Consider the following 19,581-nt stretch of genomic DNA (forward strand, 5'->3'; position numbering starts at 1 on the left):
ATGATGCCTTAATTAGTAGACCCAATTGCCTAGATTCACTACCTACAGTTCTTCTCAAGTTTTGTATAGGAAAATATGCGATAGTCAAAATCAAAATCTTTAATTGTAGTCAGACAATATACATTGTACTACAAATGTCAACTTAAAATACTTCTAAATATAAATAATAAAATAACTAGTGGCTTGTAGGGACATTAGCCCCTAAAGATAACGCATCAATTCTTGCGGCGCATCGTCGAATACTACAAAACGTCATTGGCCTTTCCTTTAGACTTTAAGTTCAATATCAGTGTACATAATATTTTGCAGTGAAACACTTAATGTTTTTGAACACTCCTAATTATCCATTTGGTTAGTAATACGAGTACATCACAATCCAAATGTATTATATAAGCAATGCTCATTAGCATTTATAGAAATGTCCTTTTCCTTTGCACTGAATTTTGTAATTTGCTACTGTACTGTAGACCATTTGTTACAAGCATATGTTACAATACAATCCATTTGTTTACATTTTCGTAACACTGTCATAGCTACTTGACAGTCCATAAGACTAATGTTAAAAGTATTAAAATTTAATTTTAAGTTTTTAATGAAAAACAAATTATTCCACAACAGAGCCTGGCATGGATATTGTTTTTAGCCTACAACTAATATATTTCCAACAATTTGGAGGAAATCGTAGGAGCCGTTTTTTTAAATCATTGTGTGCAAATATTGCGGCATTATATTTAACACATCAAAAATAAAATGTCTTGGTATTGAACCAAGACGTATAATTATTTAATTACATACGAAATCCTTAAAAACAACTGCCCCACAAAAAGCTAACTTCTACAAACACTAACTTTATTTTCTATCAGTTAGTTTTTCAACTAACTAATAAGTTCTAAGTTCTATCATTTACTTTTTACGGGACTAACTAATACTTGTAAATAGTTAGAATTTTTGACTAATTTTCCCAACTATGCTGGTTACCTCTTGGACATTAGCCGAGTAATCTATCCACTACGCCACGTACACCGATGGCTGCACTTCGTTTCGTTGGGGTTATGGTGTTCCCTCAAGAGAAGAGAGTGATGTCACGCCATGACAGCCAATAGAATGTTCAATTTTGTCCGTAACGAAAAACCCTGCGTAAAACCGCAGCTGAAATAAAAATTGAGCTACCCCCCCTCCCTGCGGTTAAGGGTGAAGTTGCAATTAAAACACATGTTAAAAATCTTGAACATCTTTATTGAATAAGAAGATGAAATAAATATAATAATAACACCTGTAAAAATAATAATGTTATAACAAATAATTCATTGAGCGATAAACTCAACAGACCCTAATAAAATTACAAATTATCTACAAGTTACAATAAATAGTGTTTTTGGCAATCCACAAAACTATAGATCATCAGACCAGTTAGTTACCCGATTTTTGTAGAGCATTCAGTTCTTTGCGTGTAGTTTAGTACTTTGGTATTATAAGAATAGCCTATTTTTGCAATAATCTATAACATGGACCATTTTGTGACCGATGTGTTACAAATGTCTCGTCTGTTATTTGGTTAGGTTAGGGTAGGTTAAACTTGGACAGTGTAAAAGAACTAGCCTGATAAAATTAGTAAGGTTATTTTCTTTATATCTTTCAATCACTGTTACGATTGAATGCAATTTATTTATTTTTTTTTTACTGGTGCCTAAAGCAACTTCTTGCTTGTAAACGGATTTTATACAGTACCTACTGTTTAGCTAAAGAATGAATAACAAATTTCAAATTCGTGGTGGATAATTGATAAAGTGATAATTCATTTTGCATTGTGTGTAGATCTTATTTATACAATACCAAAGTATTTCACTCCTATTTCCTCATCTGATATCAATTTTTTTTATCTCCAGGAGTAGACAGAACTGGCAGTGAGAGTTGATTCAATTCTTTAGAAACCAGAGCCATTCACATGTATGTTGTATCTCAGTGCATCTGGAAATAAAATAACTGTTGGTATAGATAAAACCATAGACAAAAAGAATTAAATGTAGACTGTCAGCCGTGGTACGGTTACCATAGGTTCTGGCCCACACCGTTTGGAGCACCTTGTAGCTACGTAGCGCGTATGCCTAACTACATGGCGTTCCCAGCGGTGTGCGCCAGAACCTATGGTAACAGCAGCACAGCTATCAGTCTATATTAAATTCTTGTTGTCTATGAAAAACATACTCCCTTAGTATAATTCTCATCCTTATGGAACAGCTGAAGCCAATTTTATTGTTACCGGTAGTTCTGTCCAGTGCACTGTAGAGGTAGTGTTTTATTTACCTACAATTTATTTCTTGTTATTTCAGACATTTAAAAACCACTTTAACTTAATACAACAATCTAATCATAAACAATACCTCATCCGCTAGTTATATAACCATACTATACATCACAAATTATGAAATTAACCCTAAAATATAAACAAAATTTTGTTAACACTGGCGATCATTGTCACCGGATATGAACTAGACTCGAAAAACAAGCTTCAAAATTTACAATGGGATGAGATACAGTATCTATTTGTGTTGGTTAGTCTATGGTATTATCATACATTAAAAAACTATATATATAGTTAACCTATGTCACATGAACTTAGGTGAACGAAGTCCTATATTATTTTATGGAGAAAATATTGATAGTTCAGTTTATCTATATATATTTGATACACAGTTGTAACACTGTTTTCTTAGTAATTACTGGACCGATCTACAAGATTTATGTCTCAAATTAAAGGGGATAGTGTGTAGATTTGCCGAACTTCCTTAGAATTTACGTTTTTCCTAAGGGCTACGACCTACAGCCCTTTAAAGGTCGAGTCAATACAATTCTTATTGAACAATATAATACACTAGGGGAATCCCGTCGAAATCGACGGTTACTTTCGAGGCTTACGTTAATTCATCTAACTGCGATGAATTAGGTGAAATATACATATTTTGAGCATTTAACATTGTTCAAAGAGTAATATTGCGTTAGTTGTCAAATTTGGTTGTTCATTCAATGATTAAAATGGAGTTATTATTAAAATGTTATATGATATCTCTTCCTTTAGTAGAACCTTTAAATAGTATTTAAATCGTATTGGTGGATCTTGTAGTTAAACATTTCCACGACTTCATCAGTGTTTAAGAAAAAATATATGTTTGTTGAGAAGACACGTTCTAACTCCAAAGGGAGTTATATCCGGTACAGTGTAAGTTTGATTTTCCTTCGTCAAGTCGCGTCAGTTCATATCGTACTTCTGTGCCAATGAATGAACCCTCTAGCATAGTTTTGAGAAATTGACTATGGGGTTACTGATAAAGCTGGAATTCCTTGACATGGGGGATGACAGTTAGTTGTCTCGGCCTTATCAATATCATAAAGTTGTCAATATAATCTCTCTACAGAATGTTAGGTGTAGTGGAATACATGAAGTAAAGTTGGCTTTTATTCTTGAACTGTTAGGGGCCTCCTAGTTCATATGATCTTGGCGGCTTCATTGGCAATAAATAATGCAAATGACATAGCAATGGAACATTTCCAAAAATCAAAAATACTGCAAAATGGCTTTTACGAATATATTGACGTTTACATATTGTTAATCAACGTATATGATAAATACTTTAATCCTTTAATACGTTTTTTATGGCGACCATTCATAGTAGGTAAGTCAAGTATGAATGGAGATGAGTGTAGGATGAGTGGCACGATCTTGAAGTCTTGTTAGTGACTAAGGCCGATGTGGAGTCAAATGTGGCACAAAGTATGCCACACCGACATTCCTTGGATACAGCTGTTAACTAATAGCCCATACAGCGAATGGCAACCAAGGGAACTGCAGTTTATAGTAGAATTGGAACCAATTTTTTTTTGCATTGGTATTTATGAATTGGTATAATTATCAGGATATCACTGCGGGTAGTCGTAGTACTCGTGCGGACGTTAATCCACAACAGGGAGTATCGCATCCACAGTGCATTCCTATAAATCTCCACAATTCGTGACCTCCTAGTAGCTGGATTACAGGACGACGCCACCCGTCCCAGTCAAAGGATTGTGTGATCTAGTTTAAAATGAATATGACCTTTCTGTCATGGCAGTAGCTGCTTAAATTGTGTTTTCTCTTTGTACCATATTTTACAGCCAAAATGTCGTGTTATTTTCAATAATGTTACAAATTCGGTGCGCCAAAATCCCTAATATAGGCAGGTGCAAATAACTTGTCAAGATAGGTACCATTTTAGGCAATGTTTCTAAGTTTGGATTTTATTAGACACAATAAGAGCAGATATTTCTACATAAATATTTGATATTTTGTAGAATAATATGATAAAATGTAGGCAAAAGTGGCGAAAAAGGCACACACCAACCCGTACAATAGATATAAGATAGCTCAATAAGAAATAATTTAAGAATTGCTGTGATAAAAGGATTTTCCACTGATTTCATAATGGAACGTTATATTGCAAAACATGGCATGATAAAGAAGAAAATCAATTTTAAAATCAGAAAATAACATTGCAAATACTTATTTGGTAGAATTCAACTCCCAATAAATATGTGTTGTTTGAAATACAATTTAAAAATGAACAGCTGTTTCATTAAAAAGTATTATTCTCATGGCCAAAATGTAAACAACTCTGTGGAGGGATCTTTTAAGGCTTCTGGGGCAGAGTCCTAAGGGATTTTGCTTAGTTTTTCTTTTGATAACTCATCTACAGACCAAGACCTTTCTTTGGACACCTCTACCAAGTTTCTACGCCCAACCGTTCTCTCAAATTAGTGGGGACAAAGTTTCCAATCAAATATTTAGATTCCCCCATGTTTATCTTATGGGAGAAACTCCAACTTTGATGGCCTGTGGGGCAAAGCCCGAGGATTTTTACTACATAAATTGGTGAAAGGGGGCGTCTACACAAAAAATACTTTATTTTGACACGTCGTTTGTAAAAATCCGTCCATTATTAACGGAGGAGTAGTGTTTTCTAGAAATCGCCTTCACGTATTATATATAAGGATAGTTTATAAATTATTCGTCAGCTGTTTAATGTTTGTCAGACATTTGTTATTATTTTTATAACCTCACTTTCAGTATGCAATTATTAAACTTGGAGTTTCTGTTTATAAACACAAGATTTTTATCAAGGAAAGTGTATTTGTTAACTTATTTTTGAAATGTTTTAGTTTTCCTGCAAAGTGATCTGAAGGAAAGTGGTAATTGAGTTTAAGTTTGAGTATGGAATGTGAAATAATACCCATATTAGGGAACGGAAACTTATTGTTTTGATCAATATAATTTATTCTCTACGGCCACCAGAATAATCATGGGGAAATCCGCTTGCAAGTTGTACATATAATTGCTAATGAGTGGGAAGCATACAAACATTTTATAGTAGGTGACGAATCTTACTCAAGATCAGTGTTAGACGTTCAGTGGTACCAAACTTTACCTTCTCAAGATGGCGAGTACGCTGGGATACGTGGAACTACAATATATCAGTGAATTTTTTTTTTCAAGTACACAGGGAAGTTGCTTGAGAAACTGTGACTTACCATTCGGTTCTGGCGAAGAAGTATGTGACTTGATGTTTAATGAATGTTGACTCGGGTCATTATAGCATTATAAAACTTTATCATTAACCCTAGGATGTGAAAAGTACAAAAAGAAAAAGAAAAGGTAATCATTTACCGGGCGTAAAGAGACATACAGAACGAAAAAAAAACACGTAGAGAACCATCGAACTAAAAAGGTAAAGAGCAGTGTTGGTGTTAAATGTGCTCTGGAAGTCCCTTCTAAAAAATACCATCTTTTTTAAATTGGGGTCGTTAGATTGGATTTGTCAGTACGGCAAATCTATGAATTTTGAGTCAGAACAGACTAACTGGGACACAAATATTTTTTCCTTATATTGTCACAAGGGGAAGGTAAAATGAACTACTTATCAACATTGTGAGTTTATGGAAAATCTTATCAACAGCGACTATAAAAAAAGTATTAAGGGTCAAAAGAGATAAAAAACTATTTGAGTAAAAAAATATAATACAAATCTGCATTTGAAATGGCCAGTTCTAAGTCTCACTTGAATCAACATCTTTCTGGTAGTGGTAGTCTACATAGTTTTAAAATCCACGACTCCTTTTCCATCATATTGGACCGTTACCCTCTAACATTGAACAAAGTATGACCAAATTTATATATACGACGTAAACACAGCTTTTAGGTACTCACAGTATGGGTCAAAGATTCGTGTAATGCGACCAACTGCTGATGCGTGATTTACATGTAGACTAAGTGACTATCTTTATTCCATACAACAAATGTAATGAAAAAAAGAAACGACGAATAGCCTATAGGAATATACTTGAAAAAATTATCTAAATATCATAAATAGCTGCTTATTAGGTTATCAGCATTCGTATACTATTTATTTTTCAAATGAAACTCGAATTAATATAAAACATTCATTTGGTTAAAATAATATATCGGTTTGATTAACATAAAATAGTTTATACAAGCAAACTATCAGTTCTATTCCATGTAAAAAATTAAACAACCCCTAAATAAAATACAAAGATAAACAGTATTTGTTAATTATTATTTCTTTTATTGCTGACAATATTCCCGTGGCGGAGCACGGGCGGTTAACTAGTTATTCTAAAACAGTGATTAACAAATAATTTTATTTCAGAGTATCAGGCCTGAAAATGGAGTACTTTAAAGCAAGAAATTCTTAATTTTAAATTATATGTCTTTAGATTCACCGTTATTTTGTTTTTAATAGGCCTACCTATTTTGTGTTGTGATAGGATTTTGTGTTTTCATAGTATGTTTTTTTGATGTTTTTGGGAATTTAAGTAAAATATAGTAATGTTATTTGTTAAAAATGTAAAGAAGAGATTATTTTGTTTTTTCATAGTACCATGTTTCATTAGCAATTTTGTAATTTTACTAAGATGCCTCGAAGAGGTCACGCACACAATGAAAGTAATAGGGCACGCAATGTCCTTATATCAAACTATATACTATACTAACTAACTATACTACTATACTAACTATAACTATATATCAAATGCATCTTGGATTTTGAAGTCAAGAAGTGACCAGGCTGCTAGTTATTATTTATTAAATGTAATTAAGTTTTATTTATTTATTGAAGAATATGTGAAGTGACAGCTTTTAATTGTTGAATAAAGTGTTTAATTGTTCTTAAATACTTGTTGATCAAATATCTCTAGACTGATGGAAAAATGTAATGTTTTGTTTGTAAAAAAAATATTTATTTAAAAATTCATTAACCTTTGTTTTTTAAAATGTAGATTTAAAATTTTTGTTCAAATATTTCACTGTACAAAAAATGGTACAACAAAAAATTTATTGTTTTGTTTTCTTAATCAGTTTTTACCAGTATTGTTTACTTTATTTTATTTCATTGTTTAACTTCTTGATCAGCATCGTACGTGTTAGTGTAGGGCCTATTAAATTACCTGAAAAATACAAAACTATAAAAGTCTAATAACACTTGCAATAATATATTTACACTTATACTGTTGACTTACAAGATGGTAAATACATATAAAAGTCGGTAAGTGGTGATCGATTTCGATTGGACACCACAATCATTTTCAGACCCAATAGGCGAATATCATCAGAACCCATTCGCCTATTGGGTCTGATAATGATGGAGTGTCCAATCGAAATCGATCACCACTTACCAACTTTTATATGTATTTACCGTCTTGTAAGTCAACAGTATAAGTGTAAATATATTACTGCAAGTGTTATTAGACGTATGTATTTTTCAAATTTCATTGTTGTTGTTTGATTTAAGTTAAGTGCTAACCAGGTACGTCAGCTAGCTGCAACAGACGGTCTTCATGACTATTTTTGTGTTTAGTGCTAAGAAAATCAATTAATTGTACAAAAGTAGGTATATTTTGTGCCGATTTTAAATTCAAAGATTTAAAATCCGCGACAGGCAATGGACAAGTCAGTCCAACATGACGTAACGCGGAAGGATACGAACTGAAGACCGTTGGGAGCTGTGCCGTGTGCAAACGTCTCCTCGTCACTCGTGGCTCAGTACTCGCGTAGTCAACATGTGAAGTCGCGTTTTGTCGCTGGTGTAGGACGAATTTATTAATATCTTAATTCGTAGCTCGGAAATTAGCGTTCGGGCGGAAATTGTACGTGCATCAAACGATCGCAATTGTCAAAATTTCGCCGAATTGCATTTGGGGGTGTGTTTTATTAGTATTAAGTCGAGACAGTTGAGATGCCGGATTGATTGTTCGCGTTCGTGATGAAAATTCGTACATGCATCATATCGACAGCAAATGTCAGTTTCTAGCGAATAGCGGGTCGTCGTGAAGGTATTTTCAATTGAATCATTAAACGCCAGCTCGAAAAAACAAGAATTAATAAGTCCTACACCAGAAAAAACCGTGTCGTGATATTCCGCTCGGTCAGACAAAAAGTCAAAATTACCACGAGTCAGTTTTTAAATGTTCGGTACGCGTGAATCTTCGTCGGAATGAATGTTAATGTGTCGACATGTGTACGTAAGTAAATGTTTGTGTTATTTGTGTTTTAGTATTAAAATAGTCTTGCCAATCTGCCACATTTTTTCACATGTACCACTCGTTTTACAAGTTATGAATCATGTTTTGTTTGGTCTGAGATTTTCATGTTTCATTTGGTCTACTTAGAGCACATGGTCACGATTCAGGATAAAATGTTTTATTAAATTTGGTCATGTCATACAAAGAATTTAAGTTATAATAGTGAACCTAGTCAAATGAAAATTATTTATTAAATTGAATTGAAATGGTATATTAATTTAAAGAGCAATGTTTATCTGTGATATTATTATTTTTGTATTCTATGTAAAGTCAGATTCTATCATCATCAGTATTATTATTTAAAACGTTTGAATTTCATGTGTAGAATAATTTTTGAACAGTATTACATTATTTAATAGTGAGAGTTTGATTGTGTAACGTAAATGGGGGTAACAGAGTGCTCGGTCGAAGGCTAGGGTTGATAAAGGGTCATGAGGATAGACTCCCATTAAATTCATAAATATTAAATACTAAATAAAAATTATCAAATAATCGACTCAGCAGTCGATTGGCCCCGTTGCACTGATCAGCAAGGAGTGATGTAGATCACAAACCTACATAATAGTCCCTGTTTGATTAAATTGTAAACTGGCCAGTTTGATAATTACGAACATCTTTGGGGAGTCTGGTGATCCAAAACAAATAAATAAAATCATCAAGGCTAGGTTTTCCCGAGACTTTGCAGTTTTAAAAATGAACAAACCGCCAATTTGAACGTTCAATCTTACAATCAACTCTCTCACTCTCTCTTTCAAAATATTGTTAAATTGTGCTCAAAAAAGGTTATTACATTGTTTATATTTGTAACTTGTATCACAGCTCAATTCGACTCATTATACAGTATTTTTACAAATCACCATCTTTTCATTATCCTGTGTTTCAGCTGTTAGTATCATTAGTATAAAACTGGTAAAGTAAAGAGGTAAATGGCTTAACTGAAAGAGGTATACAAAGTATTCACAATGAGTGTTGATGATCACATTTTGTAAATATATTTTGACAGTGCAATTTTTATAAGCTCAGTTCATAATATTTAATATTAAATTGGTGAATTCATGAGTAATCGGCTTAACCGAATCCAGTATATATAAACATCTTGAAGTCATACTTTTGATAAATATTTCCTGAACAAACAGTTTCACAAATATTTTCAATCAATATTTCAATATTATTATTTGCAATTTTACAGTTTTACAGAGTATCAATTCATATCACAATCTTTCATCAGAACAGCACATTTTATTTCATGGAGTGATCAAATAGACACATCTATTAGTTTTAAGAAGTGTTAGAATTAAGCTGAAGAAGGTGTGAAGGAGGACAACATATCAGACCTCTCACGGTCCATAAATCGGACTTCTGGGATATTTAATTACAGGGCCCACACTTAACATCTTTATTTCCACTGCGCAGCTCTGTGATTGTAATGTCCTCAGTAGTTCAATTAAAGTGTAAATTAAATTCATTAAAACCCCACCAGGGGGCAACTTTTTGTTATACTCACACCTGTATGAAATACCTAAATTGTATTACATAAAGGTGTGAGGTGATTTTGCTTGATGGAATGATCAATTAAGTATAGAGTATATTTTGAAGTAATAAGTAAGTAAAGAAGGTTTATTTTTTCTTTACAAAAAGTGGTAGCACTAATTTGAGAGGTCTGGTAACAAGGAAGCAGATTGGCATTACTACCATGGCAGGTTGGCATTGATAAGGGTATCAGTTGTTATCTCTAAGGCAATTATCCACATTGATATTTCTGTGTTTGTTTACTTGTTTATTTATTTGTGTCATATTCGTACAGAGATTATTTATATTTATATTTATATTTACATGTGCAATAATTTTCAATTTTGAGTAAATAGAGTCAAACTGAGGTCAATTGTTTTAAACATTTTCATAATTACATATTTTGAGAAACAATGAATCATCTGAGTCATGTTATGTAACCACTGTGAGCGACATGAAGGCTGGCCAACAGAGGTCACGTTCCAGCTGTGGTGGGGCGAGAGTAGAACCTACCCGCACAGACAGGCAGACATCGGGCCGTTCACCACAACAATGTCCCCCGCCCCCGCCCACTCCATCGGCAACAGCTGACTGTCGACTGCGCTACGGGTCAATGAACTGATTGTTGACATCTACTCAACGCTGAATGCTAGATAATTCTACAGTGTGTTAAGCGTGCGCGTTTACACCATTCAAATTGTTGATGGATTGATGCAGTTTTGGTTTATGACACAAGGTGTTAGTTGACAACAATTTTTAATTTCTCAGTACCGACCTCAAAGCAAATAGTTTATTATTGTTAAAGTTTCAGAGTTTATATTTTTGTTATTCAAATTTCAAATGTTTATGTGTAAAATTGTTTCCTGTTAAATGTATTAAATGTAAATCAATGAAAAAAAACAAAAAAAATGTGTCGTATGAATGAAGCGTCTGTTGCCACGTCAAGCGTCGTCGCGCCGGATCGAAATTGTCCCGGGATGGAAAAGGCCTTCGTGCGGACCTGAAGGTCGCTCGGGCCAATTTTTTGGCAGGGGAGATTTCTGTGCCGATTTTAAATTCAAAGATTTAAAATCCGCGACAGGCAATGGACAAGTCAGTCCAACATGACGTAACGCGGAAGGATACGAACTGAAGACCGTTGGGAGCCGTGCCGTGTGCAAACGTCTCCTCGTCACTCGTGGCTCAGTACTCGCGTAGTCAACATGTGAAGTCGCGTTTTGTCGCTGGTGTAGGACGAATTTATTAATATCTTAATTCGTAGCTCGGAAATTAGCGTTCGGGCGGAAATTGTACGTGCATCAAACGATCGCAATTGTCAAAATTTCGCCGAATTGCATTTGGGGGTGTGTTTTATTAGTATTAAGTCGAGACAGTTGAGATGCCGGATTGATTGTTCGCGTTCGTGATGAAAATTCGTACATGCATCATATCGACAGCAAATGTCAGTTTCTAGCGAATAGCGGGTCGTCGTGAAGGTATTTTCAATTGAATCATTAAACGCCAGCTCGAAAAAACAAGAATTAATAAGTCCTACACCAGAAAAAACCGTGTCGTGATATTCCGCTCGGTCAGACAAAAAGTCAAAATTACCACGAGTCAGTTTTTAAATGTTCGGTACGCGTGAATCTTCGTCGGAATGAATGTTAATGTGTCGACATGTGTACGTAAGTAAATGTTTGTGTTATTTGTGTTTTAGTATTAAAATAGTCTTGCCAATCTGCCACATTTTTTCACATGTACCACTCGTTTTACAAGTTATGAATCATGTTTTGTTTGGTCTGAGATTTTCATGTTTCATTTGGTCTACTTAGAGCACATGGTCACGATTCAGGATAAAATGTTTTATTAAATTTGGTCATGTCATACAAAGAATTTAAGTTATAATAGTGAACCTAGTCAAATGAAAATTATTTATTAAATTGAATTGAAATGGTATATTAATTTAAAGAGCAATGTTTATCTGTGATATTATTATTTTTGTATTCTATGTAAAGTCAGATTCTATCATCATCAGTATTATTATTTAAAACGTTTGAATTTCATGTGTAGAATAATTTTTGAACAGTATTACATTATTTAATAGTGAGAGTTTGATTGTGTAACGTAAATGGGGGTAACAGAGTGCTCGGTCGAAGGCTAGGGTTGATAAAGGGTCATGAGGATAGACTCCCATTAAATTCATAAATATTAAATACTAAATAAAAATTATCAAATAATCGACTCAGCAGTCGATTGGCCCCGTTGCACTGATCAGCAAGGAGTGATGTAGATCACAAACCTACATAATAGTCCCTGTTTGATTAAATTGTAAACTGGCCAGTTTGATAATTACGAACATCTTTGGGGAGTCTGGTGATCCAAAACAAATAAATAAAATCATCAAGGCTAGGTTTTCCCGAGACTTTGCAGTTTTAAAAATGAACAAACCGCCAATTTGAACGTTCAATCTTACAATCAACTCTCTCACTCTCTCTTTCAAAATATTGTTAAATTGTGCTCAAAAAAGGTTATTACATTGTTTATATTTGTAACTTGTATCACAGCTCAATTCGACTCATTATACAGTATTTTTACAAATCACCATCTTTTCATTATCCTGTGTTTCAGCTGTTAGTATCATTAGTATAAAACTGGTAAAGTAAAGAGGTAAATGGCTTAACTGAAAGAGGTATACAAAGTATTCACAATGAGTGTTGATGATCACATTTTGTAAATATATTTTGACAGTGCAATTTTTATAAGCTCAGTTCATAATATTTAATATTAAATTGGTGAATTCATGAGTAATCGGCTTAACCGAATCCAGTATATATAAACATCTTGAAGTCATACTTTTGATAAATATTTCCTGAACAAACAGTTTCACAAATATTTTCAATCAATATTTCAATATTATTATTTGCAATTTTACAGTTTTACAGAGTATCAATTCATATCACAATCTTTCATCAGAACAGCACATTTTATTTCATGGAGTGATCAAATAGACACATCTATTAGTTTTAAGAAGTGTTAGAATTAAGCTGAAGAAGGTGTGAAGGAGGACAACATATCAGACCTCTCACGGTCCATAAATCGGACTTCTGGGATATTTAATTACAGGGCCCACACTTAACATCTTTATTTCCACTGCGCAGCTCTGTGATTGTAATGTCCTCAGTAGTTCAATTAAAGTGTAAATTAAATTCATTAAAACCCCACCAGGGGGCAACTTTTTGTTATACTCACACCTGTATGAAATACCTAAATTGTATTACATAAAGGTGTGAGGTGATTTTGCTTGATGGAATGATCAATTAAGTATAGAGTATATTTTGAAGTAATAAGTAAGTAAAGAAGGTTTATTTTTTCTTTACAATTTTATTTTGTAAATTAAAGCACTTTTTCATTTCATTAATTTCCTTTGTTCATTCATTCATTGTTATGGATGTATAGTTCTGTTTGTTGTTAGGCTATAGTTCTGAGAAGAACTGACAATTTAAATTAATAAAATAATGTTTTTTCATCTTTAGGCATTGTTATTATTTTCTAGTAAAATAAATAATATTTCATAATGATCTAAGTAATCAAAGTTTAACTAAAAATCGCACTTTACCACCCTACCTGTAGCAGCAAAAGTAAGTATTCCTTGAATCTAATGTTATTTTAATTCACTATAAATTTTACATTTTTAAGCAAATTCCCTCAGTCTGCAGGTTTGCTGCGGCGGGGGTCTTTCAAAATCCAGCCTACCGGGCTTCTCCTGTTTAAGCCATGGTATCGAGGTTGTAATTTTAAATTAATTAAGACACAGATATCAATAATTAATTATTTCTCTTCACAAAGACCATAATCAAATAAAATACCAACCTCTGACTGCATGATTTGTAAGTCATTTTGAATGATGATGGGAAGTAGTATTCAGATGTTTGCACATGTTGTTCATGCATCGCCTCAGATAGAAGTCCTTGTATTGTTCTGGCAACAAGCTCAACAATTTCACAGCATTCTCTACATTTTGAAAAGCCTGAAATCACACACATTTTTTTCAGCATTTTTATTTCTTAACATTTTTTCATACGAGCATTTTTATTTTTTAACTTTTTTGAAAGGAGAATTAACTTATGGTAGTTTCTAGCTTCTGCATTGTTGCTGGGATATATTGGGTTTTAATACCACTTTGATTGTTTCTATCTGTTCAGTGATAGTAAATGTTGGTAAATTGGGTGATAAAAGTATCTACTGAGAAAGCTGATGAATTTTAAACTGTCTAACCTTTTAGAAGATATGAATGTTCCGTTTGGATTTCAATAGAGGCTTTAAATATTTAAACCACTAGGTTTTAAAAAAGATAAAATACAAATTTAGATTTATATAGACAGCTTTATTAAAGGTGGATACTGAATACTGGTGGCCTAGTTCTCCTGATTCTGATATGATAAACAGTACCAGGCCTACTTAAAGATATACGTGCAGGTTTCTAGAAAAAGGATCTTTTCCACCAATGACGTGGGAACTTTTAATGAATTCTTTATCAATGACTGTTTTGTTTTGCTTGGATCCATTTCAAATGTTTTTAACCCTTTCAGTGCTATGAAACGATATATCGTTGTTTAAAAAAAAAACCCTAAGGGATATAGAGAGGAAGGTTATTTTAACCTTAGGTTATTTTTTTAACGAAAATAGCAAAACGGCCATTGGTGACCTGCATGTTCATAGGATACACTACCAACCACTTAGCTAAAAGATTCGCCCAATCCGATGATTTCGAGGTTTATGTCTAAACCAAGGATTATGAACACCTCACTATGCCCCAGTGGTTGTAGTATATCGCTACAAACACACAGGTCACCAATTATTTGCCACACAGGACGGGATTCGAACCCGAGCAGACGAATGCCACTGGCCAAGTGACACACGCCCTAGCCTTCTCGGCTATCTGTGCTTGAAGACTGGGGAGTCAAAACCCGGTATTTAAGCTGTCGCCACCGATTGTGAACAGATGGCGCTGCAGATGGTTGTTCAATGCGTTACTAGGTAGCAGCACCAGCTAGTCACGGACTATTTAGATGCAATCTTTTAGTTTTAGTAGTAGTAAATGTGTTCCTGAGACTTTGCTGCAAAACATTAGTTTCCCTAAAATTGCTATATTACAATAACCTCGTCCAACTAAATCAGGGTTAAATTCAATATTACATTGTAAACTATATGTCTTTTGATTTTGTGAGATTTCGGTTTCAAATAATGCTATCAGAACATAAAAATTTATAGGAAAACCAGGAAAATTACAACAAAAACTAAGTTTTATTTGATGTTTACTACAAATACCGGGATTTATCTTTCTTATATATTTTTTTATTGTGTTATTATTCAAAATTAGCCTAATTAATAAAATAGTGACAACATGACAGTTAAAATTCAACAACGGGTAATGGAATCAAAAGGCAAACAAAAAAGTCTTACAAAATATGAATTATTGGCCTAGCACTGAAAGGGTTAACATGATACGCTGAAAATACAAGTTAACAAAGATAAACCGTATCGTCTGTACTTAGTGCATAAAAGGAACACAGGGTGTTGTGTGCAATCCCTATTGAACTAAGGCCGTTATTTCTCAAGCCGGATATGGTTTATTTAACTGACTAATCACACCCACAACACCACACAATAGTAAACTTAATATGGATTGCATGTGTACAGAAAAGAACCCAAGAATGTAGAACACCCTCAGAGCTACTCCATCGACTCTTTAGTGCAACAAATTAGTCAACCACCACATTGGTTTTTTAAGCCAACTGTCAGTTGGAATGGTAGAGCAGAGGGTCTGAAACCTGAATATGACATTAGCACTTGCAGGTGATATTCAATTACTTACTTAAGGTTTGGCTATGCTAAGCAGGAAATGAAATGGACAGGACACCAGAAAAATTACTGCCACAAAGACCTTGTTTTGAGAGTATGCATATGCAGGCCGCCAAACAATTTCTAACTTAGTGTTAAGTTCACATTTACAGAAAATATTTAAACAGAAGGTCGGCCACTTTTAGTCACAGGACAAGCCAATGCAGGTTGCACAGCGGACACAGCGGAACTAGGACATGTGAAATTTAAGTGTCGATGTGCGTTTATTTATTGATAAAGATTTCTGTAAGATTTATGAACTAGTAATTTGATATGACATTGAAAAAAGAAGGTCTTATTACCCGAACTATTTAAAGACTCAAGACGGACAAAGGTATCTATATCCTATTATATCCGCAAAGGTACAAAGGTATCTATTATATCCGTTCAATCAGCACGCTTGGTGGCAAGAATGTTTATTTTTTATAGCAGCTTTTATTTTATAACACAGAAAGCATTCACCGGAAAGTATCCTGTCCATTCCCTTTCTATTTCCTATCCTCTCTAGTATAAGAAATACATAAATTGATCGAAACACTAACGTACCTTTGCAGCTGGTACCAAATCCTTGTTTCCATAAAAGTCATTCTTTTCGTAAAGACTGTGGTCCAGATTTTTCCAAAAGACATTAACAGCGACACCATATGTGAGTGCCAACGTATTGTGAAACCAAAGTGCAGGGATGAATAAGATATCGCCTGGTTCAAGAATGCATTCGTACTTCTGGGCTTTCAAAAACCCAGGAAATTTCTCCAAATCAGGTTTGTCAATGTCTAGAACGCGGGATTTGTCCCCATCCATGTACAAGTAGTTGACATCGGAAGGTTTGAAAAGTACAACTCTTTTTCTTCCTTGCACCTGGATAAGGAGGTTGTCCATTATATCATAATGTGTCCACAGCTGAATACCTTTGGAACTTATTCTTAGCACGCTGGAAAAAAAATCATCTTCGTCGAAGAATGGTGGTATCTGAATGTCTTCTGAAATTTGAGGATATTGCTTTCTCAAATCTGCTACTTCACGTCCTCTCCGTTCATTACTCAGAGACCGTAAATAATAAAGCTCATTCGGATTAATGAAATAATCTTCTTGAATATCTTTGACTGACCGTTTGATTATTTCGGCCATTGACAGGGTTTTGTATTGGAAGTTTTTATTGATGAAGTCCATTTTACTTTCAGGAGAGACATGGATTTTGGCTTCCAAATGGCCAAGGTGATGCATCAAATATTCAGGAGTCCATTTTTCACAGCAATCCCCGATTTTAACTCCCTTCAAAACAGCGGGTTGACGCCTAATCTGGATTTCTTTTACAAATTCTTCCTTCGATAAAATATTGTTGTGAGCATGAACTTTGATCACATTTCCAGTTCTGTCCATATCCATAATTAGTGAATAGGCCTATCTGAAAAAAATCATAATTTTTTGTACCAACAGTCATTCAGACCGTAAAAAGTGTAACTTGGTACAAAATGAGAAATGCATGATAAACAACAGCATTGTATGAAATAATTAAGTTATGTAGTCTTAGTCTATCTTATCAGCTACCTAAGTTTATCTTGTGTAGGCCTAACATAGGTAAGGTTCACTTTTTAACAACACTGCCTATTCTCATTAAAATTTGCTGAAAACTTTGACTGACTGACATGTGCAGCAGCCTGAAAGTCTTTAAGCTTAGATTTTGCTTACCCATGTGTTATGTTTAAAAGTTACTAGGCCTACTGTAAGTTAAGTTTAGGTCCAATCAATGACTAAGCAATCAAAAATGTTGTCGTTGTCTCCTTGGTCAGCACTAACTTAGGTATATCTGGAGTTTGACAAGGTAAATTGTTATTTGGATGTAGGCCTATGGTATACAGTACCTTAGGTACCGTATATGTAAATATGCAGCTATATAAGTAAGTAGGCATTGTATGTAACTGGACCTATTCTAGTCAGTCGTAGGTGAACTGTAGTTACACCATTAAGGTAACTTAGTACCTATTCACTAGTCCGTACATTACTCCACTCCTTGTTCCTTGGCGTGCTATTTGCTCCCCGCACCATGAAAAGAAGTTACGTAAGTTATATTTTCGCAATTCACTGTGGTTTCTGGGCCTCAAAAAAATGTTTTAATGGTATTTTATGTTTATTAGAATCATAGGAACAATTAATTTAGGAAGGTTTAAAAAAAGGGCTGCACTTTACTTGACGTCCTACACTCATTCGAATGAAAATATCGATCTATATATCGATTAATCGATTGCTTCATTCGATATATCGTTTGGTTAGTTAGGTAAGGTTAACCTAACCTAACTAACCAAACGATATATCGAATGAAACAATCGAATAAAAATATCGAATCGAAAAACAATCGAATGAGTGTAGGACGTCAAGTAAAGTGCAGCCAAAAAAAGTCCAGAAAGTTCAGATTTACCAGGTAAGTTTAATTGAACAAGTAACTTAAGCTTAATTGGGCTGTGAGCGCAATAAGTTTAGGATCTTTAGAAACATTGAGAACAAAGTAAACTTTAGCCATTAGGGAATCCCGAGGATTCTACTTGGAAGCAAGAAATAGACCAAGGCTGAGAGGTTGAAAGTCATGATATTAGGCTGCACTTTACTTTAGGTCCTACACTCATTCAAATGAAAATATCGATGGTTTGATTGTTTCATTCGATATATCGTTTTGTTAGTTAGGTAAGGTTAACCTAGAACCTAACTAACCAAACGATATAGGATCGAATGAAACAATCGATTAATCGACCTATAACTTATCAATCAATATTTTCATTCGAATGAGTGTAGGACCTAAAGTAAAGTGCAGCCGAATATTATGATAAGCCTAGGCCTACCACTAACTTAGTCTGGGTACACTTCCATATCTGTTGGCAAAAACAACCGAACGAGTAATATTAATTACCGTATTCGATTGTTTCATTCGATATATCGTTTGGTTAGTTAGGTTAGGTTAACCTTATCTAACCAACCAACCGATATATCGAATAATCGATATATCGATCGATATTTTCATTCGGTTGTTTGTGCCAACAGATATGGAAGTGTACCCCTTAATTTATTGTATTTGTTAATAAAATAATATAATCTATTGGAGGGAATAAAACTTACCACAAGTTACTAAAGGTGACAAGGATGGAAAAGGTTTAATACAATTTTGTTGTGGGATAATTTCTTAATAGCCTATACGCTAGGCCTAACTTCGGCTAACTTACCGTGTAAGATTCAAGATATTTTCAAACAATAATTATTTTTAAATTTGCCTCTTAAATGTTATAATTTGTTCAAGAAATGAAAAGTTGTAGAAAGCTTAATATGGATGCAGAATTTCATTTTCGTTTCATAAGAGTTTGTGATACTTTACTTAAATGTTCAATAACCGCGGGCCACATTAAAAGACTTAGCTTCAGCTTCAATTCAAATTAGGTTATGTTGACAAACTTTTTTTTAATTAGGTTCTTCTTCCTCTTTACTAAATGTTTGTTAGAAGTTTTGTGCTCAGTTTTGTACCATGTAACACTGAATTTATACCATAATGCAATAAGACATTTTTATTACTGAGCCACCCAC

The 19,581-nt window shown here is 33.9% G+C and overlaps 1 protein-coding gene across 4 annotated transcripts; it reads right to left on the reverse strand.

Annotated features, from left to right (window-relative positions):
- Positions 1 to 1,215: 1,215 nt before the first annotated feature.
- On the reverse strand, positions 1,216 to 19,414 carry LOC128996460 (tRNA wybutosine-synthesizing protein 5-like). 4 transcript variants are annotated; one of them, XM_054421805.1, is made up of 4 exons: positions 19,227 to 19,414; positions 16,561 to 17,415; positions 13,984 to 14,140; positions 1,216 to 1,968 (listed from the first exon to the last, which is right to left on the reverse strand). In XM_054421805.1, exons 2-3 carry the CDS (start codon positions 17,398 to 17,400, stop codon positions 14,006 to 14,008), a joined length of 975 nt encoding a protein of 324 aa, XP_054277780.1. In that variant the 5' UTR covers positions 17,401 to 17,415; positions 19,227 to 19,414; the 3' UTR covers positions 1,216 to 1,968; positions 13,984 to 14,005. The 4 variants fall into 4 exon arrangements, with proteins under 4 accessions (XP_054277780.1, XP_054277779.1, XP_054277781.1 ...); XM_054421804.1 differs by having other exon boundaries at positions 16,561 to 17,419; XM_054421806.1 differs by having other exon boundaries at positions 19,123 to 19,414.
- Between the last annotated feature and the right edge of the window lie 167 nt (positions 19,415 to 19,581).

Source organism: Macrosteles quadrilineatus, unplaced genomic scaffold (genome assembly GCF_028750875.1).
Source record: "Macrosteles quadrilineatus isolate MER2022 unplaced genomic scaffold, UCM_ALF_1.0 Scaffold_6__1_contigs__length_79288215, whole genome shotgun sequence".
Lineage (NCBI taxonomy): Eukaryota > Metazoa > Arthropoda > Insecta > Hemiptera > Cicadellidae > Macrosteles > Macrosteles quadrilineatus.